Here is a 21,979-nt window from a genome sequence, read left to right as displayed (position 1 = left end):
AGAGGTGTGTTTTGAGAGCAGTTTTGAAAGTGTCCAGGGTTGGGGCATTGCGGATTTTCAGGGGGGAGAGAGTTCCAGAGGGTAGTGTACCAGGTTACCATGGCTCAGCGGTCTTTATGTCCACGTTTCCTCTCATCAAAAGGGACATTTGCCTGCAGCTCTGTCTGTGAGCTATAAATAAATACATAAACAAACTCCAGAGACACCAACGCTGTGAGCAGCTGTTACATCACTGCAGTCCTGTCTCTGAACAGCCTGCGCATCCACAGTGGAGCATTATATTGATGAAAACACTACATTATGGGATGGCAGAGGAGAATAGTGGGACAGAGATAATAGAAGTTTATGTATTTTATTAGTGGGGGGGGGGGTCTTTTTAGCATTGTTGCGTATGCTTTGTTCCTAAAGTTGCAGTAAAGTTTGTCCTAGTAGTTAAAATGAGGAATGTTATGGTCCATATCCAAGTCCCAGGGGGGGGGGGGGGGGGGGGCGTAGAACTGACCCAGTGGGTTTAACAGAAAGAGGGGTAGAGAGAGAGAGAGAGTTGTTTTGACTGGGTTCTCTATTCTGTGCCATGCAGAGAGGATGTTTGGCTTCATGTTGGATTAGTCATGGTAGAGCGAGAGAGAGAGATGGAGAGAGAGAAAGGTAGAGGGAGAGAGAGAGAAAGGTAGAGAGAGAGAGGCGTATTATGTAAGCAGGATTACAGCAGAATCATCTCCAGCTGAGGGTCTCTCCGCCATCCTCTGACCATCCCACACACCCATGGAGACACACACACACACACACACACTAGGATATGTTTGAAAAAGGATGGTAACCAGGTCTCCACCTGCATTGATCACATTTTTACTAACAATGCGGAGCTATGTTCCAAGGCGGTATCTGTAACTGTTGGTTGTAGCGACCATAACTTAATTGCTATTGTGAGGAAGACTAAAATGCCAAAACTGGGACCTAAAATAATTTACAAAAGATTGTATAAAATGTTTAATCAAGACAGCTTTGTGAAGGATGTTGAAAATCTATGTTGGTCAAAGGTGTTGAGGGAAAAAGACCCTGAAAAATCTCTATGGGAATTTGATACCATTTTTATGCCACTTGTTGACAAACATGCACCATTGAGAAAGTTTACAGTCAGAAGCGTCAGAACACCATGGTTGGATGATGAACTAAAAGAATATATGATAGAACGTAATCGAGCTAAATTAATAGCAAATACATCAGGTTATAAATCAGACTGGGAGGTATATTGTAAATTAAGAAATGTTGTTACAAAATGTAATAAGAAGAAGAAATTGTATTATGAAAATAGGTTTAATTATATAAAAAATGACAGTAAATTATTATGGAATACTCTAAATGAAATAATGGGCAGGAATAAGAAACCTACCCCATCCTTTCTAGAAACGGAAGGAAAATTCCTCACCAAACCAGTTGAGATTGCTAATCATATTAACAATTATTTTTATTGGAAAAGTAGATAATTTAAGAAATAATATGCAAACAATAGATAATGAAAAATCTTATTTATTAATAAAGAATAAAATAATGAAAGATAAAAATTGTCAATTTAATTTTGATAGTGTGACTATAAGTAATGTAGAACATATGTTAAGTACCACTAAAAACAAACCACCAGGTGTTGACGGTCTTGACGGGAAACTTCTGAAATTGGTCCCTGATTTAATTGCCCCTGCTATCTGTCATATTATAAATCAATCCTTTAGTGAATGTTTGTATCCGCAACAGTGGAAAACTGCCAAAGTAATACCACTGCCAAAAAATTTGAAATTGCCATTCTCAGGATCTAATAGTCGTCCCATAAGTTTACTGCCAGTTTTGAGTAAACTGATGGAAAGAATAGTAAGTGAACAGATTAAAAGCTACTTTTCTTTTAACACATTGACCACTGATTTTCAACATGCATATCATGAAGGACATTCAACAGCGACTGCTTTAACCCAAATGACGGATGATTGGCTGAAAGAGATAGATAAAAAGAAAATGGTTGGAGCTGTCTTGCTTGATTTTACTGCAGCATTCGACATCATAGATCACAAATTCTTACTTAAAAAACTTGAATGTTACGGTTTCTCCTCATCTGCACTATCTTGGATGCAAACTTATTTAGCAAACCGGAAACAAATAGTTTTTTTTAATGGGAGTTACTCAGAAGTTAAAACGGTAAGGTGTGGAGTACCCCAAGGAAGTTGCCTTGGGCCTTTGCTCTACACCATATTTACAAATGACATGCCTCTTGTCCTAAATAAGTCCTATATTTCTATGTATGCGGATGATTCAACGATTTACACATCAGCCTCAACAGCCAATGAATTAAATACGGTCCTAAAGGCAGAGTTGCAATCAGTGATGGAATGGATAAAGAATAACAAACTAGTTCTAAACATATCAAAGACAAGTAGCATCATTTTCGGTTCAAACCATACTCTAAGAACGAACCCAGTCTTGAAACTTTTGATAAGTGATGTGGTAATTAATCAAGTCCAGGAGACTAAACTCCTAGGGGTAACATTAGACAGTAAATTGTCATGGTCACACCATATAAACAATATAGTAGTGAAAATGGGAAGAGGGATTTCTGTTGTTAAAAGATGTGCTCATTTGTTACCACTAAATTCTATCAAACAGGTAATTCAAGCTCTGGTTTTGTCAAATCTTGACTATTGTCCTGCAGTATGGTCGAATGTAACAACGAATAAACTGAAAAAATTACAAATGGTACAAAACAAAGCAGCACGTATAGCGCTTCGCTGTGAGTACAGAACTAATGTTGCAGCGATGCACATTTGTTTAACTTGGTTACTTGTCAAACATAAATTACTCTGCTTACTCCTTGTATTCACAAGGAATATTCTTGTTACAAAGATCCCCTCAATTGTATTTACAAGTTCTGTGCGACAAGACAGCAAGAAGGGTATAACTCTATCAGCTGAGTAACAATGTTCATCAAAGTGTTGCGTGTTACAGTGTAGGTTAGTTTATTAGGACAAGTGCATGACATTAAGGTTAGTCGGGGTTAGATTTTTATTTTTTTTTTATCATTTCAGATAATGGTTGAAGAAGTGAGTCTTTAGTCGACGGCGAAAGATTGGACGGGATTCGGCTGTCCTAACTGGGATGGGTAGTTCATTCCACCATTGTGGGGCAAGGACTGAGAATAGGCGGCTTCTCTTTGATGACCCTCCGGGAGCTTGGATCAGGGTTTCCGTTAGAATTTTTTTTTGCAGGTCTGAGTGTCCGGTAGATTTCAATCTACCGGACAAATGGGATAAATTCCGGTCAGAGTTTATTGAGCTTAAAAACAATTGATATGCCTATATAAAGAATGACATCATCAAGGCATTTATAATATTTTAACTTAAAACTAGGCTACTTTTGCGTATATACAGTCATTAATATATTCCAAATAAAATAAGTCCCTCGAGACTTCGTGCTGCTGCCGACTTGAGGTGTCGGTGGGCAGTCTGCCCGACCTTAATAAACAGCAGTCTGTTATAATCACATTTTTATGAGCTAACGAATTCCGTTATATTGGACATTTATATTAATTATATCAAGCGAAGAACTGAACATTATCGTGGGTTTGCGTGATTTATATCTCCACCTCCCAACGACTTGGTGCTGGTCATAATGTCCGGTGAAAATAATTCCCTCTAAACACAATTTGATTATTTGAATTGTATTAAAATAGGCTAAAATTAAATAGCCTATGCGATGAACGAAACAATCATTTGTTTCATCGTTGCTTCACCAAGCAGCCGGTCTAATAATGACATTATGTTGTCAGCGCGAGCTGGCTGCTGATATATTTACGTGAAGCATGGAGCAGCAGTGTTTTTAGGTCCGGTCTGGAAACCGCTCAGCAGCGCCCCCACCCAACAGCTGAATTGCCAATGGCTGAATTGGAGTACTGCACCCTGCCGGCCGGCAGATGGATGCTTCTCGCAAATATATCAGCAGCCAGCTCGCGCTGACAAGACAATGTCATTATTAGACCGGCTGCTTAATGATTGTTTGTTTCGTTCATCGCATAGGCTATTTAATTTTAGCCTATTTTAATACAATTCAAATAATCTAATTGTGTTTAGAGGGAATTATTTTCACCGGACATTATGACCGGAGAGATTAAATATGTCGGACTTCAACAGATTTTGCCGGTCAAAAACCGGTAATTACCGGCTAACGGAAACGCTGGCTTGGATAGGAGTAGATCTGAGGCGGCCAGAAGATGCAGAGCGTAGGGGTCTTGAGGGTGTGTAGTTAGAGACCATTGACCTGTGTCACTAGTCATTCTCCTTAATGACCTTGACCTCATCCCACTTCCCCATCACACCCACCACCCTCTGCCTCTCAGCTCCCGTAGTGCTTTCATAACGAGACCAGTGACTTAAGATACAGAACTCCCCGACTTGGGCAACGACTTGATCATGTAATGTTCAGGGATTTTATTAATGTATTTAGCCACAGTCAGTTGGTTCTCTTGGGTTATCTTCTCTATGTATGTCTGTCGTACACTCAGTCAATCCATACACAGACGGACTGTCATGACGAAGGTAAATAAAATGAAACAATGAAAGTTAGCCTGGGTCCAATCCCCTGAATCACTTAAAACAAGCTTGAAGTTAGCCTGGGTCCAATCCCCTGAATCACTTAAAACAAGCTTGAAGTTAGCCTGGGTCCAATCCCCTGAATCACTTAAAACAAGCTTGAAGTTAGCCTGGATCCAATCCCCTGAATCACTTAAAACAGCTTGAAGTTAGCCTGGATCCAATCCCCTGAATCACTTAAAACAAGCTTGAAGTTAGCCTGGATCCAATCCCCTGAATCACTTAAAACAGCTTGAAGTTAGCCTGGATCCAATCCCCTGAATCACTTAAAACAGCTTGAAGTTAGCCTGGATCCAATCCCCTGAATCACTTAAAACAGCTTGAAGTTAGCCTGGGTCCAATCCCCTGAATCACTTAAAACAGCTTGAAGTTAGCCTGGATCCAATCCCCTGAATCACTTAAAACAGCTTGAAGTTAGCCTGGATCCAATCCCCTGAATCACTTAAAACAGCTTGAAGTTAGCCTGGGTCCAATCCCCTGAATCACTTAAAACAGCTTGAAGTTAGCCTGGATCCAATCCCCTGAATCACTTAAAACAGCTTGAAGTTAGCCTGGGTCCAATCCCCTGAATCACTTAAAACAGCTTGAAGTTAGCCTGGATCCAATCCCCTGAATCACTTAAAACAAGCTTGAAGTTAGCCTGGATCCAATCCCCTGAATCACTTAAAACAGCTTGAAGTTAGCCTGGATCCAATCCCCTGAATCACTTAAAACAGCATGAAGTTAGGGGCGGCTACGTGGCGCAGTGGGCAAGGCGCTCGCAACGAATGCTGGACACTAGGCTCGAACCTCCTGCTCGAGCCCCGCTCTCCACATTGCTTTCAGTTTAGCTGGTCGTCCACAGTAATACACATTGGCCGTATTACGGGGAGGGAAACTGAAGGGTGGGGATCGGGCGTTGTGGACAGCGACTCCTACAGGTCGGTTGGTGCGCCTGCGCAGTAGAATCAAGAAGCGACAGGGGCGGGGCCCCTCCAAAGCCCAGACCCTCGACGCTGAAAGATCGAGCTGCGCAGGTGAAAAGATGCGACGGCTGTTACCTCGAGTATCGGAGGGGACTCGTGCTATGTATGACTTAGTCCACATTGCAGCCGGCTTGTGGGAGGCAAGAAACAACGTTCAAAGACAGGGGAGGGTTGAATTGGACGATATGAAAATTTGGATGGGAGAAAAAATAGAAAAATGGGAGAAAAAGTGGATAAAAAAAAAAAAAAAACAGCATGAAGTTAGCCTGGATCCAATCCCCTGAATCACTTAAAACGGCATGAAGTTAGCCTGGATCCAATCGCCTGAATCACTTAAAACTAGGGATGTCCGATATTATTGGCCTACCGATATTATCGGCCGATATCGGCATTAAAATGTGATATTGAATTTTTTATTTTTTTATTTTTTTACATTTCTAGAACCTTTATTTACCCAGGCAAGCAAGTAAGAACAAATTCTGATTTTATTTATTGTCAAAAGTATGCATAATGTTGTGTTAATTCCACAACAAGAGATATGTAATGTTAATTACCTGAAATTATTCAGTTTTTTGGGGGGGAAACCCTGCATATATCGGTATCGGTTGATATCGGCATCGGAAATTAAGAGTTGGACATTATCGGTATATCGGTAAAAAAGCCAATATCGAGCATCCCTACTTAAAACGGCTTGAAGTTAGCCTGGATCCAATCCCCTGAATCACTTAAAACGGCATGAAGTTAGCCTGGATCCAATCCCCTGAATCACTTAAAACGGCTTGAAGTTAGCCTGGATCCAATCCCCTGAATCACTTAAAACGGCATGAAGTTAGCCTGGATCCAATCGCCTGAATCACTTAAAACTAGGGATGTCCGATATTATTGGCCTACCGATATTATCGGCCGATATCGGCATTAAAATGTGATATCGAATTTTTTATTTTTTTTTTTTTTTTTTTTTTTACATTTCTAGAACCTTTATTTACCCAGGCAAGCAAGTAAGAACAAATTCTGATTTTATTTATTGTCAAAAGTATGCATAATGTTGTGTTAATTCCACAACAAGAGATATGTAATGTTAATTACCTGAAATTATTCAGTTTTTTGGGGGGGAAACCCTGCATATATCGGTATCGGTTGATATCGGCATCGGAAATTAAGAGTTGGACATTATCGGTATATCGGTAAAAAAGCCAATATCGAGCATCCCTACTTAAAACGGCTTGAAGTTAGCCTGGATCCAATCCCCTGAATCACTTAAAACAGCATGAAGTTAGCCTGGATCCAATCGCCTGAATCACTTAAAACAGCTTGAAGTTAGCCTGGATCCAATCCCCTGAATCACTTAAAACAGCATGAAGTTAGCCTGGATCCAATCCCCTGAATCACTTAAAACGGCTTGAAGTTAGCCTGGATCCAATCCCCTGAATCACTTAAAACGGCTTGAAGTTAGCCTGGGTCCAATCCCCTGAATCACTTAAAACAGCATGAAGTTAGCCTGGATCCAATCGCCTGAATCACTTAAAACAGCATGAAGTTAGCCTGGATCCAATCCCCTGAATCACTTAAAACGGCATGTGGGTCTTATTGTAATGTGTTGAACTTGTTGGTGATCTCTCTCTCCCCAGGGGTCTGGCTCATCAGAACAAGCCCGAGCTTCAGAAGGTCCTGGAGAAGAGGAAGAGGGAGCAGGTCCTCAAGGCACAGAAGGAGGAGCAGGAGTCGCACAAGAAGAGGAGCGACCTGGAGATGGAACTGATGAAGAGGCAACAGAAACTAGAGCAGGTCAATATGTGGAACAAGAACACACGCACAGTCGCACACACACACACACACACACACACATTGACCATATTCACACAGTGACCATTTTGCTCTTATGTCATGCTCAGATTTGGATTCCCAAACAGGGTAGAAAGGAATCCCAACCCGAGCATGTCATAGAGCAAAATAGCCACTCTGTGAATATAGTCGATGGTTCATAAGATCACTCTTCTTTACTGTGTCGGAGCATGAAAGGTATAGGGATAATATTCGGCCACCGAAAATTATCGGCCGAAAATGGTTAAAAAGGGCACTTTCGGCTTTCGGCCGAAAGGGCTTTAGCACCGAAAATATATCACTGAATGTCAAATAACAGGGTTACGTTCGTAACCTAACGTGTTGTTGTGTTGAGAGCTCTCCAGTTGAAAGATGCCGGTTATCTGGTGTTCTCTGGTGTTATGTGGTTTTATCTGGTGTTCTGTGGTGTTCTCTGGTCTTCTGTGGTGTTCTCTGGTGTTCTCTGGTGTTCTGTGGTGTTCTCTGGTGTCCTCTGGTGTTCTCTGTAAGGCTGAGCCCGAACCCTGTTTTTAGGGTTCGAACGTTCGTTTTTTGTAAATTTTTTAATAAAAAAAATGTTTTATTACATTTTTTTTATATATATATATTTTTTTTTGTATTATAGATCCTACGGAGGGCGGCATTGCATAATCTATTGGTGAAAAAACATGTTGTTTACAGTGGTGGCTGTTCATGTAATTAAACAAAGCACTCAGAAGAAAATAAACAAGCTACTGAGTACTGCATGCATCAAAGTTCCTACTTATGATAAACAATAGCCCTTGCACACCGCAGTCACGTAAGGGGCTTAAAGGCATTCGTTTTGTGGCATTAACGTTATATAGTTAGTGTTACACGTTCAATAACAGGTATTCACTCTTGGTCGACGGGAAGGAGAGAGGCGCACGCCTCGGCTCCTTCCACCGTCTACACCTTGGAACGGGGGACGGCAGAGAGACAGAGAGACACCGGCGCGGGGGTCCCGCCGGGCTCCCAACACGCCTGCCGCCTCGGCCAGAGTTGTTTCCAACGCAACCACCTCCCGCCATGAAGCTCGCGCTCCGTGGCCGAAAAAGGCTGGTATTCATTAATGATCCTTCCGCAGGTTCACCTATGGAAACCTTGTTACGACTTTTACTTCCTCGGCGGGGAGCTAACGCTACGTTAATGCTTCTCGCAAGCAGGCGGCATTGCCGGAAGTAAAAAAATAATAAACGCTTGCCGATTGGTGGTAACAGCAGAGGCGGGTGCAAGCGGTGTGACGTAATTGGCAGAATCGCCTGTCATTCAATCAAAATTGTTCTATTGCATTGGTTGAGACTAGAGCTCTGGTTGAGTATCCAGCAACAGCCCGGCAGAGACCATACTGGTTGAGCCGAGCGACTCGGGGGACGCGCCGCTTCACATCGCCTCACCGTCGTTGCGCGGCTTGCGCCTGCTTTATTTTTTTTCACCGAACGTTCGAACCCATTAATTAAAGTCCGAATGTCAGCTTAACGAACGAACGTTCGAACGTTCGGGCTCAGCCTTAGTTCTCTGGTGTCCTGTGGTGTTCTCTGGTGTTCTCTGGTGTCCTGTGGTGTTCTCTGGTGTTCTCTGGTGTTCTCTTGTGTTCTCTGGTGTCCTCTGGTGTCCTGTGGTGTTCTCTTGTGTCCTCTGGTGTCCTCTGGTGTTCTCTGGTGTTCTCTTGTGTTCTCTGGTGTCCTCTGGTGTCCTGTGGTGTTCTCTTGTGTCCTCTGGTGTCCTGTGGTGTCCTCTGGTGTTCTCTGGTGTTCTCTGGTGTTCTCTTGTGTTCTCTGGTGTCATGTGGTGTTCTCTGGTGTTCTCTGGTGTTCTCTTGTGTTCTCTGGTGTCCTGTGGTGTTCTCTGGTGTTCTCTTGTGTTCTCTGGTGTTCTCTGGTGTTCTCTTGTGTTCTCTGGTGTCATGTGGTGTTCTCTGGTGTTCTCTTGTGTTCTCTGGTGTCATGTGGTGTTCTCTTGTGTTCTCTTGTGTTCTCTGGTGTCCTCTGGTGTCCTGTGGTGTTCTCTGGTGTTCTCTTGTGTTCTCTGGTGTTCTCTGGTGTTCTCTGGTGTTCTGTGGTGTTCTCTGGTGTTCTCTGGTGTTCTCTGGTGTTCTCTTGTGTTATCTTGTGTTCTCTGGTGTTATCTGGTGTTCTCTGGTGTTCTGTGGTGTTCTCTGGTGTTCTCTGGTGTTCTCTGGTGTTCTCTGGTGTTCTCTTGTGTTATCTTGTGTTCTCTGGTTTTCTCTGGTGTTATCTTGTGTTATCTTGTGTTCTCTGGTGTTATCTGGTGTTCTCTGGTGTTCTCTGGTGTTCTGTGGTGTTCTCTTGTGTTCTCTGGTGTTCTGTGGTGTTATCTTGTGTTATCTTGTGTTCTCTGGTGTTCTCTGGTGTTCTCTGGTGTTATCTGGTGTTCTCTGGTGTTCTGTGGTGTTCTGTGGTGTTCTCTGGTGCCTGTATGTAAATGTACCTATATGTCTTTATTCCCACAGCTGGAACTGGAGCAACAGAAGAATGAGGAGGAGCAGGAAAACACCCCTGAATTTGTGAAAATGAAGAGCAACCTGAGGAGAACCAAGCAGGAAGCAGACGGAGAGGAGCGGACGACCTAGGCACCAGGTCCGGCCCGGGTCTGGGCCGGGCCGCGTGTGACAGTGAGGACATGGAGGCGTCCGGGGGGGGGTATGTTTTATCTGTGACGCACGCTGGAGACCTGAGGCCTCGAGACAGACTCCCTTGGTTTTCCTGACCCAGCTGTTCCTTCCTGCAGTGAGGAGAGACTTTCTAGACTAAAGAACCCTCTGCCCACACGCCAACGCCCAGAGGAAGGACTTAACATGGACACAGACCCGCTACGCGCTACATGCCACTTTGACGAGGGCAAAGCGAGCTTCTAACGGGACGGAGGGACAACACACTGTACAGGACAACTTGTCCCCTCCGTTCACCTCTCTCTCCACACGCTGTCCTCTCAGTTTTGTTGTTGTTGTTGCTGTTGTTGTTTGTTGTTGTTGATAATGTTATCATTGTTGTTGTTGTTATTTTTCCTCATCTTCAGAATCAAGAAAGGCAAAAATGGACACTGGATGGACTCTTGAAGCTGTGTTTTGTAAAAAGCCAAATTAGTGTGCTTTTGTTTATTTATGTTTGTAGATCGTCAGCCCAGGTATAGGGAGTGGACTTTAGAGTCGCTCCACACACTCAGTTAGTTTCTACAGTTTGTGAAGCCAGAACAGGACAAAGGGAGTGTTTGGTTGTGTGAAACATTAGGTTTGCTTTATTTTCTCCCCTTTCATTCTCAAAACCTGCCCGTTTCCTCAGATCATGCTGAGCAGTACAACAACTGTGTGAGAGTGGTCTTTTTCTTTATATATTATTCTGTTGTCCTAAAAGTGTTACTAAAAAATAATTTAAACTGTTCTTAGGCCTGATCAGTCTTTGTATGCTTTAACGAACAAAGGTTTTGATCGATGATCCTGTCATAAATATGTCATAAAGTATAATACATGGCCGACACAGGAGCCACCTGGTGAGATTCCAGTCATAGTTGAACCCGCAGTGACCTTTTTTAAAAAATCTTTATGACTCTTTGCTTATCTGATTATTGTTTCTAAAGGCAGCGTAGATAGAAACTGTTGGTGTGCCCAGTAGGGACTGCAACACAACTCTCATATCACTACTGCCCAGAAAGTTAAAACGCAACACCAAGGAATGTGATTCCATTCTTGTCTGTATGTCTGTATGGCTGATCATTCTCAACGGGAACAATTCATAACATCTACTCCTCTCCTTTTTGTTCCTTTCCAAATATCACCTCTTCTTCTAAATAAATATAATTTTAACATGTTTGTTTCTCTTTCTTGCCACTAGAGCTGTGAGTTTCTGTTTGTTTTAGAATCCAAACAGTGTTACGACCTTAGTCTTACAAAACATGAGGTATTGTCCCAATGTCCTCCTGGGTTAGGATGAGGAACAGTAGGTATATTAAACTTGGGGGGTTGGTTAAAGGATGGCAACGTACTCTGGTAAAGGTCTTCCAATAGACCAGTTCAAGAATAGAACAGTTTAGAACCTGTAATAAAAAAGTCAAATGGAATGGACAGAGTAAAATGATGCAACAGTGCAGTGCAATAAAATAGTTCTGAATTACTGTTTAACAGTTTAAAGTCATCTTTACCTTTGTTTGATATCCACAGCTTAAAACCTCCTGTTTGATACCCACTTTGACCCTTCGAACCTCCCTCTCGGGGCGCAGTTCTAGGCCTGGGTCCCCCACACAGTTTTAAAACCTGACAGTTTAGAACCTGTAATAATAAAAGAGTGAAATAGTGCAATCTACAGTACAATCAACAGCGGCGTGTATTAAAAGGATATGGTGAAGAGGTTTTAGCTTATTTTTTTATTAAGAGATCTAGCTTCCCTAATGTCCATAGGTAGTGTGTTCCATAAGTTTGGTGCATAGTTTGCGAAGGCTGCGTCCCTGATTCTCTTTAGGCTGTGGTTTGGAACCTTCAATAGACCAGTAGTAGATGACCAGTAGATTCAAGTGCATAATAGTAAAAATACTATTAGTTAGCAGGTTAGTTACTGGGTCAAATAAATTCCTCCAGAAGGTGATGAGCATCTATGACGTTGCTATGTGAACCAACTGAGCAGCCAGGAGGATCGGGATGTGTTTTGTATCACAAACAGTACTGTATTTGCAAATCTGGTATGTCATAAATGTATAGATGTAGCAGTACTGTATCTGTATGTCGTGTGTGTCATATGATGAATTGAAAATGGGGGACCCTGATGTAAACAAGATGAAAGTCTTTCTCTGGTCTGCATCCCCTTAACAATTGTATGTATTGAGCTGTACTGTACCCATTCTGCAATCTGTTAATAAACTTTTCAATCAATTCAAATCAATCAATGCACATGTCATTTGAGCTGCACTCTGTGTTGTAGCCACATGGGGGCGACAGAGCGCGGGGGAAAATCACTATGTACTATGCCAAGAGGGGTTAATTCATAGGTTGTACCCAGTGAATTCTCATATTTCACTTTAGTCGTTTTTATGGTTACCTGCCTACCTTGCTGGACACCTCAACAGAAATAGTTCCTTTAGTGCTAATTTGAAAACGGCAACATTCGCTCATTACTTTCTTTGACCTTTTCTTTGAAAAATCTATTACACAGAATAATATTGCTATATAATTGGTTTATACTTCAGACGTATTATATTTAGACCTGGTCCTCAAAATGAATGGAAGTGAATGAGGAGCCTGACACCTGGGAGGAATGGTGGTGTTGACAGCAGACGACAGGGACAGCAGGGGTCACTAGCTTACTAGTAGATGACAGGAGACAGAGGAAAGACTGCTGATTTTTGAAATTCTACTAAAGTGAAATATCCCTTAAGAGATATAAACGGTACATTGAGTCTGAGCTCATTTAGTCAAATATAAACGGTACATTGAGTCTGAGCTCATTTAGTCAAATATAAACGGTACATTGAGTCTGAGCTCATTTAGTCAAATATAAACGGTACATTGAGTGAGCTCATTTAGTAAAATATAAACGGTACATTGAGTCTGAGCTCATTTAGTCAAATATAAACGGTACATTGAGTCTGAGCTCATTTAGTAAAATATAAACGCCCGTCTGTGGACCTGATGATGAGTACCAGTCTTCTCCTCAGAGTGCATTGATGCTCTGCTACATCATTGTAAAGCCATTGGACCCCTCATGATTATGGTGTAAAGGTATATGTGCTTATTTGATCTCATTCATCTTTTATAATATCCTGGTTAATTCGGTATTATGGTTGATCAGTAAACACAATGGGATTGATAAGTGTTTATTTTCTGTTTCTTATTGTTTTGATAAGGAACCCACAGAGATGCAAAGATTCGATTAGAATCCATGGTACTTTCTGTGTGGAGTTGGCATGTTCTCCCTGTGTCTTTGTGGGTTTCCTCCCACCATCAAAGATATGTACACTCAAGATTCCAAATGCACCCAATGTACAAATGGGGACGAAGGGACATTTATGCACATGTATTGGGACTGCTCACCAGTTAAGGCATTCTGGAAAGATGTGACCCAACAAATATCAAAACTCGTATCTTGGAATATACCTGTACACCCCTCCGTATTACTATTGAATGATGTTTTTGAGTTTGCAGTGAATCCACAGCTAAAGAGATTGGTTTTATCGGGTATCACAGTAGCCAAAAAGTTGATCGCATCACGCTGGTTTCAACCGGAAAAAATGTGCCGTAAAGTTTGGTTTCTTACATATCTCGATGTAATTTACCATGAAATATCTACAGCAAGAATTCTGGGTCTCAATGAATCCAAAATGTCAATGTGGTTAGAAGTGGTGGAGAGAATAAAAGCTAGCTTATAATGGTAGTGTCTGGTTAGGTGCGAGGGATAGTGGAGGTACTTCTCAAGGTGGGGTCCGGGAGGGGGGGGTTCGAGCTGAGCATATGTGTGTAGGTTTTTTAGATAACAGGTATTAGGGGTATATCTTATATAAGACAACTAACTAAAATGTGATCTCATTGGATGTGCCCTGACAATTAATGCTTGTATATCTTATCGTGTGTTGTCATGTTTGTTTATATGTTTGTTTAAAAAATAATAAAAAAATAAAATACAAAGATATGTACACTCTTGTCAGTGCCCCTGACCAAATCTGGAGTGGAAGTGAACGCTGGGCATGGGGCCAACAACTGCGCCCCATAAAATACCATCCCGTTACTAAAACGTTGACACCAGATGTCAGCGGACAAAGGAGTAAATCCTCCAGAGAAAGCAATTGCTTAGAAGTATAAAAAGGTGCAGGGCGCTAACACGCTTCCCCATCTTGTATCTGCTATCATCTACAAATTGGATTTGATTCGGACCGCAATAACATAGTCTCTGCATTGTTATGTGGTCCTGGAAAAAGAGAATATAATTACTTTCAAAATGTCAGGGTCAGGTGTCCCAACATACAAATAATAATAATAATAATAATAATAATAATAATAATAATAATAATAATAATACATATATATATGAAACGCTGTTCATACCGTATCTCAAAGTGCATTACAATAGATGGGGAGGGGACAAAATTGTGATTTTATGTCTGCACTTTATGTGCACTATTTTACAATAATTTTTCTATTATTGTCTATTTAAAATGGAATCAAACCATAAACAATTGGTGGCCTGTTGGGATGTTAGATCCTAATGTGAAAAACTGATTTTATATGTCTGCACTTTATGTGCTCATTTTATGCCTGTCTTTTTTCAGTTGTGAAGCACTTTGAGCTGCAGTTTCTGTATGAAAGGTGCTATACAAATAAAGTGTATTATTATTAATGAAAACGGGGGGGGTGGTCATTTAGATGGAGGGGGTGATGATCTGATTATCAATGTTGAGGTCATGTGTTTTAACAACTTTAAAATGACCTATTGACTTAAGGACCAAAACACCAGCTGCTGTCACAAATGTAACAATAAATGAATGAATGAATGTGTGAGGATTGGTTCTTTCCCCACCACAGGCTTCCTAAAGTACTGTGATGATTGGTCCGCTCCTCACCCACACGCTCCGTTCCTTTAAGGTATTTCGTTAATTAATTGCATTCCCCGCCACACGCTTCTTTCCTGTAAGTTGCCGTGTTGATTGGTGCTCTCCCCACCACACGCTTCTGGAGCAATGATCAATTTCATCCCGCAGCTGTCACAGCTTGTCATCAGCGCCCTGTGGCTTTATATACCCTGATTCCCCTAATATCGATGTTGGATCGTTTTGAATATTCCCTGCATCTGCCTGTTCTTTCCCGTCGCTGTTCCCTGTCTGTTGCTCCCCAGGACTCTCGTGAAGTATCCCTGTTGGAGAACCTGATTTCCCCGTACGAAGCTGCGCCTCGTTTATCTGCCCGCTTTACGCGTTGCGGTCTGGTGAGTTTTTGGAAACAGTTCTTTTTGGATCACCCGTTTTCTGTGTGTTTGTGAAACACCGAAGAGATCCCGTTTTTGTTATACTGTTCTCACCTATTTTTTGTTGTTGGATTTTCACCTTGGATTACCGTATTGTTTTTTCTCTGGACTCTGCTAACTGTGTGTATCACACCGAAGATCAAGTCACTTGGATATTTGTTTGGATCAGTCACCTCTCTGTTTCTGTTGTGCGCTGAGCTAACTGGGATTTCTCTCTCTCCCTCCGTTTCCACCTGGAGTGTATGCTGGGAGGATCTGCAGAGCGGCTCAGACGTCACAAGCTAATTCCTCACCATCACCTACTGGGAGAATCTGCAGAGCCGCAAACATTCTTCACATGCCAGATTCCCCGTTTGTTCTGTTGCTCAACCTAATTCTATCTTGTGACTCTGAGAATAAATACGCCCTTGCTTTGGCTAACTCTGAAACAACTCTCTCTGTGCCGTTGCGCTTGGGGTCGGTTACAAACCCTAACAGAATGAAAACTTTATTTAACAGATTGCAGAATGGGTACAATACAGTACGGCTCAATACACACAATTGTTAAGGGGATGCAGACCAGAGAAAGACGTTTGTCTTGTTTATATCAGGGTCCCCCATTTTCAATTCATATTGACATTTATGACATACTCAACATACATGGCATTTATGGCATAGGGACATACAGGTATTTAGTAATGATACATTTGTGACATATACGGTATTCAAATATACAGTACTGTTACCCATAGGTCCTGACAGAGTATACATATGATGGGGAGGGGACTGTACATTAGGAGGGGGTGGGTGGGTGGGAGAGAAATATACATACAGTGGTGAGGAGACTGTACATTTGGAGGGGGTGGGTGGGTGGGAGAGAAATATACATACGGTGGGGAGAGAATATATATACATGCGGTGGGGAGGAGACTGTGGAGGGGGTGGGGGGTTTGGACATTTACGGTGGCCAGTTTCGAATTGCAGCCTCCCGTAGGTGCTCTTTAAGAGCGGTTTTGAATGTGGGTAGGGATTCACATTCCTGTACAGCTTTCGGTAGGGCGTTCCACATTGATGTGGCATAATTGCGAAACGTGTTTAGTCCCTTGTTTGAGCCAAATCTGGGTTTAACATGATTTGTTGAGCTTCCTCTGGTGTTGTGGTCGTGGTATTCACTGACCTTTGGTAAGTATTTTGACATGTACATGGGTACCTTAGTCGTATAGTGTATCTTGTAGACCAGGCCCATTGCAAGTTGCTGTACTCTGTCGTCTACTCTAAGCCATCCTAGGTTGTCAAAGTGGGCAGGGGTGAGGTGGGTTCTAGGAGTCAGGTCAAGTAGTAGTCTGAACAGTTTGTTTTGTGATGTTTGTAATCTTGTTTTTAGCGCCTTTGAGGTGCTTTGGTACCATGAGGTGCAAGCATAGTCGTAGTACCCTTGAAATTGAATGCCATAAAAACACACACATTTGTAATAACAAAAAATAACAAAAACGAAATATTCCCAAGCGTCTTGAGAGCACAGACATTTTATGTGTGGTTTCCAGCAGAGTATTATTAGCTAACAATTTGATTTGATCTTTATTTATCTCGAACATTTTCAACCATAAAAACAAACACATTTATAATAACAAAAACGAAATATTCCCAAGCTTCTTGAAACCTTAGTTAGAGGAGAGCACAGATTTACAGGTTGGAAGAAAAAAAAAAAAAATAAAAACTCAGCTCGGAACTAGGCAAAATCTGCATATGGCTCGCCGACAACAAACTATCATTACACATGGGCAAAACAGAGTCCATTCTCTTCGGTTCAAATAACAAACTCAGCAAGACCGACGGCTTCTCAGTTACAGTGGGTGACAATATTGTCACAAGGAAAGATGAAATTACCACCTGGGTTCCATCCTAGAGGCTAATCTTTCCTGTGACAAAATGGCATCCAATGTAATAAAAAAAGTCAATCAACGAACTCGATTCTTGTACCGGATCTCCTCCCTGGTAAACAAGAATACCCTGAAGACTCTGGCAGGAGCACTCATTCAAGGGTACTACGACTATGCTTGCACCTCATGGTACCAAAGCACCTCAAAGGCACTAAAAACCAAATTACAAACATCTCAAAACAAACTAGTCAGACTACTGCTTGACCTGACTCCTAGAACCCACCTCACCCCTGCACACTTTGCCAACCTAGGATGGCTTAGAGTAGACGACAGAGTACAGCAACTTGCAATGGGCCTGGTCTACAAGATACACTACACGACCAAGGTACCCATGTACATGTCAAAATACTTCCCAAAGGTCAGTGAGTACCACGATCACAACACCAGAGGGAGCTCCACAAATCATGTAAAACCCAGATTCGGCTCAAACAAGGGACTAAACACGCTTCGCAATTATGCCACAACAATGTGGAACGCCCTACCCAAAGCTGTAAAGGAATGTGAATCACTACCCACCTTCAAAAACACTCTCAAAGAACACCTACGGGAGACTGCAATTCAAAACTGGCCCCTACAAATGTCCTAACCCAGTTGTACAATAAAGACCAAGCATGGCTTTGTCCTTTGTCAGTATTCCAATGTACCCAACCCCCCCCCCCCCCACCTCCAATGTACAGCCCCACCCAACCCCAATGTACAGCCCCACCCAACCCCACCACACCTCCAATGTACAGCCCCACCCAACCCCACCCCACCTACCCAACCTCCTCCAATGTACAGTTTCTATGTCAAATGTAGGTCAGTATTCCAATGTACAGTGTGTCCCCCCCCACCTCCAATGTACAGCCCCACCCCACCTACCCAACCTCCCCTAATGCACAGTTTCTATGTCAAATGTATATACACTCTTTTTCTGGATTTTTTTAGTATCACAAACAGTACTGTATTTGAAAATCTGGTATGTCATAAATGTATAGATGTAGCAGTACTGTCTATCTGTATGTCGTGTGTGTCATATGATGAATTGAAAATGGAGGACCCTGATGGAAACAAGACGAAAGTCTTTCTCAGGTCTGCATCCTCTTAACAATTGTATGTATTGAGCTGTACTGTACTGTACCCATTCTGCAATCTGTTAATAAACTTTTCAATCAATCAATCAATCAATCAATCAATCAATGGTTTGCAGCAGAGTATTAGCTAACGTAACGTTAGCTAGGTGGGGGACCCTGATGTAAACAAGACAAATGTTTTTCTCTGGTCTGCATCCTGTGGTGTTATCATAGTTTAGACCAGTGGTGCCCAACCAGTCGATCGCGATCGACAGGTAGATCGCGGGCTGATTTCAAGTAGATCTTGATTAATAAAATTTGATTATTAAAAAAAAAAAAAAAAATTTTTTTTTTTTTGCTAAATCAACTCTTCCTCTCCTTGTTAACTACAATAAGCAATGCTGTTTGTTATTTAAGATGAGGTCGGACTCGACACTGACAGATTTGTGTTCATTATGCTGCTTTTATAAAGCCTCAAATGACTGCTTACAATATACAATTTTGGCTGGTAGCTCTCGGGCTAGGTGGTAAATAAAAAGGTAGATCTTGGTTCAAAAAAGGTTGGCCACCCCTGGTTTAGACTATCTATGTGGGCCGGGTCTATTGGTATGACGAACAGGAAGTAAGGTGAGTGCCCGGCCAATAGGAATGGGGCTGGGGACTATGTATAGGAGGGGAGTTCAAGGTAACGAGAGGGTTAACTGACGTGATTGCGATGGTAAATAAATGACCAGATCAGTTCACAGTTGTGGTCTCACGTTATTCCAAGAATACGCGACATGGTGTCAGAAGTGCTGTGAAACAGATCAAACGGTCTACCTCGGAGGTGAAATAAAGAGGCTTCATGAGTGACAAGGAGGAGAAAGAGCAGCCAGGTAGAAGCGGAGGTAGCATCATGGCTAACGTACCTGCGGCTACTTTCAACATCCAACCGCCTGAGCCCTTTGATTTCTCCAAGCCGCTCGAGTGGACTAAATGGATCAGGAGATTCGAGAGGTTCCGTCAGGCAAGCAATTTAACTGCAAACTCAGAAGAAAATCAGGTAAACACGTTGATTTACTGTATGGGAGATGCAGCGGATGATGTTTTGAGAGGCTTGAATCTCAGTGCTACAGACCAGCTGGAATACGGTAAAGTGCGAGATGGCTTTCAGTCTCTTTGTTGTGAAAAAGAACATTGTGTATGAACGTGCACGTTTTAACATGCGCAAGCAGGAAGCAAACGAGACTGTGGATGCATTTATTACTTCACTGTATGGATTAGCAGAGCACTGCAATTATGGGACGTTGCATGATGAGCTAATTAGGGACAGGATCGTAGTGGGACTGGCTAACACACATCTCTCAGAACGCATGCAGATGGAGAAAAATCTAGACCTGGAAAAAGCCATTAACATGGCTAGACAATCAGAAGAGATTAAAAAACAGCAACACACACTGAGGAGCGATGCCGGTTGTGTAAGTGTAACGGAGGTACCGCAGTCTATCCACAGTCACGAGGTACAAGTCGTGAAGTGGCTGTGGACGTTAAGCGGTACTGCAAGTAAACTCACTCCCCAGAGGCATCCAGACCCGGAAGCAAGAAGTGAATTCACTTCTTGCTTAGTGGTCTGTGATGCCGCCCGCGACGCCGGCGTCCGGGGTTCAACTCCCACTCAGGGCGATCCCTTAACACTTTGATCGCCGGGGTTAAATTCATAATTTACCATCCCTCGCCAGCCCTATTTAACATGGAGAAGTTCCTTCTTTGCAGGGCTATAACTTTTTAAATTGTATTGCTAAATTGACATTACTATGGCCCATTCAACGTCCTATATCTATTGTTCAGGGTGTAGCAACGTTATACTTTTTCATTCACATATTCATACTAAAATACGGTCTAAAGTATAAGTATGTTTTTATCGTTTTCTGCAGCTTTCTCCAGAACTTGATTTATAGCCCTAAATGCATTATATTGATGATCAAATACAGTTTGGTAGGAATCTGTGCGAGATAAAAAAAAATGTCAACTGGACGTGCTTCTAGGAGTTACTACGTATGATCTGATGTTGACCGGATGGGGGGGGGGTCGTTTATAATTCCGTAGGCAACGTTATATCATTCATCTAGTGTGGGTGATATGATCATTAGAGCAGTTAGTATCGAAGACATTAAAAAATAACACTAAAACTCACCGTAGCTTCCTCGCGCCATTGGGAGATGAGCGTGGAACAGAAATGTTTCTATTATGGGATGTCGAAATATCCGATCCATTTCCAGGTTGTATAATAGTATATACGTCCAAATCATGTTGTTTATCGAGTTATTGGTAACGGATTGCTATCCGTTGTGATCAGCTCGAGTCCTGGGACTATTAGCGAGTGATCGGACCGAATTGAAATGAGCACCAGCTTCCACTTCCTGTTTCTGCCCTGGGCGATCGGCCACCAGATGGCGCTCTTGAACCGTTGTAGAGTTGAGAGGGGCTCACCAGTACATATAATGTCTCCGGGGGAGAAATATGATTTCGATCACAGATTTTTGATGTTTTCTGTCCAGCGTCTTCGGCAGAATAAGCATGACTGGGAAAGACGCTGAACAGCGTCTTCGGCGATTAAAGTGTTAACAGGGGTCGAATCGACTAAAACACAACGCAGACAAGATCACACCGGCTACATAAGACTCATGGATAGTGTTAGCTCTATGGACGGAGTGTTTAAAGGCCTTAACAATTGTGTGTATTGAGCTGTACTGTATTGTACCCATTCTGCAATCTGTTAATAAAGTTTTCAATCAATCAATCAGGTTAGTGCGTTAGCTAACTTCGTCCACTTCGGTGGGTGGGGTTCTCCGGCACTGTAGCAACTCTCGCGTTAATATGAACTCTCGCGTTGATAGGCGGTCGGCGCGCGTGCCTGCGGATATAAATTGATTTCGATCCTCGCGGTCTCGCGTTGTTCTCACATCACAGTCACACAGGTCTACAGGTACGTTTTACCGTGTAAAGCTGTTAAAATTGAACATTTAGCAGAAAGTCTACATGGTTTATGTCGCTCAAATCTGAGTGATCAATGATCATACATTTCATTGCAGGTTAGGTATTCTGAAGTCTGGTGAGTGTTATGTCTTGTTAGTACTTTAGCAGGAGCGCTGGCAGCAGAATTCGACTCGAGGAGAATTTTGCAGAATAACTGCATCCACACGTGGCGTTTGGTAGATAACAAGATAAGATAATAATAATCTAATAAAATCGCACAAGATGGTGTCAGTTGTCGGCTCACAACTAACCTGGTTCCCAGTTTTATCTCCGTGAGATGAAGCCTGGTAACGAACTACTGCCGAAAGTGTCTATGTATGGGGTAGAATTTCCTCCGAACGGACCAAACTTTTCCCGGGGGGTGGGGGTAAGTCTTAGCTCTTCATTCTGACTAGCTCCTCGTAGAATATGTCTAGGCCTCTACGTTTCTGTTTAATATGCTATGCAATGTTGTGAGCGTGTTACTTGTTCGAATGTATAAATAAACCCTTTGATTGAGCAAACAAATGCATTTGTTATCGTTGGGTACATTTGGTATTTTTTTTAGTTACAAATGACAATTGATCGATTAATTGCTTGTTAACGTCATCAATG

The 21,979-nt window shown here is 42.3% G+C and overlaps 2 protein-coding genes across 3 annotated transcripts in view; both read left to right on the top strand.

The window, feature by feature from the left end:
* fam107b (family with sequence similarity 107 member B) overlaps window positions 1–11,262 on the top strand; it is a 77,092-nt gene extending 65,830 nt beyond the window's left edge. For both annotated transcript variants that reach the window (XM_084334282.1, XM_084334281.1), the window contains exons 3-4: window positions 7,225–7,381; window positions 9,909–11,262. In XM_084334282.1, the coding sequence (XP_084190408.1) occupies window positions 7,225–7,381; window positions 9,909–10,028 (277 nt within the window). In that variant the 3' untranslated portion in view covers window positions 10,029–11,262. The remainder of the gene's footprint in view (window positions 1–7,224; window positions 7,382–9,908) is intronic.
* LOC311245231 (uncharacterized protein) overlaps window positions 1–21,979 on the top strand; it is a 459,760-nt gene that overhangs the window by 319,659 nt on the left and 118,122 nt on the right. The gene's annotated exons all lie outside the window — the stretch shown is intronic.

The sequence above is a fragment of the Notolepis coatsorum genome (assembly GCF_963971535.1).
Source record: "Notolepis coatsorum genome assembly, chromosome: 18".
Taxonomy (NCBI): Eukaryota; Metazoa; Chordata; class Actinopteri; order Aulopiformes; family Paralepididae; genus Notolepis; species Notolepis coatsorum.
Note: the sequence above shows the minus strand (reverse complement) of the source record. Positions and strands in the feature narration are given on the sequence as shown.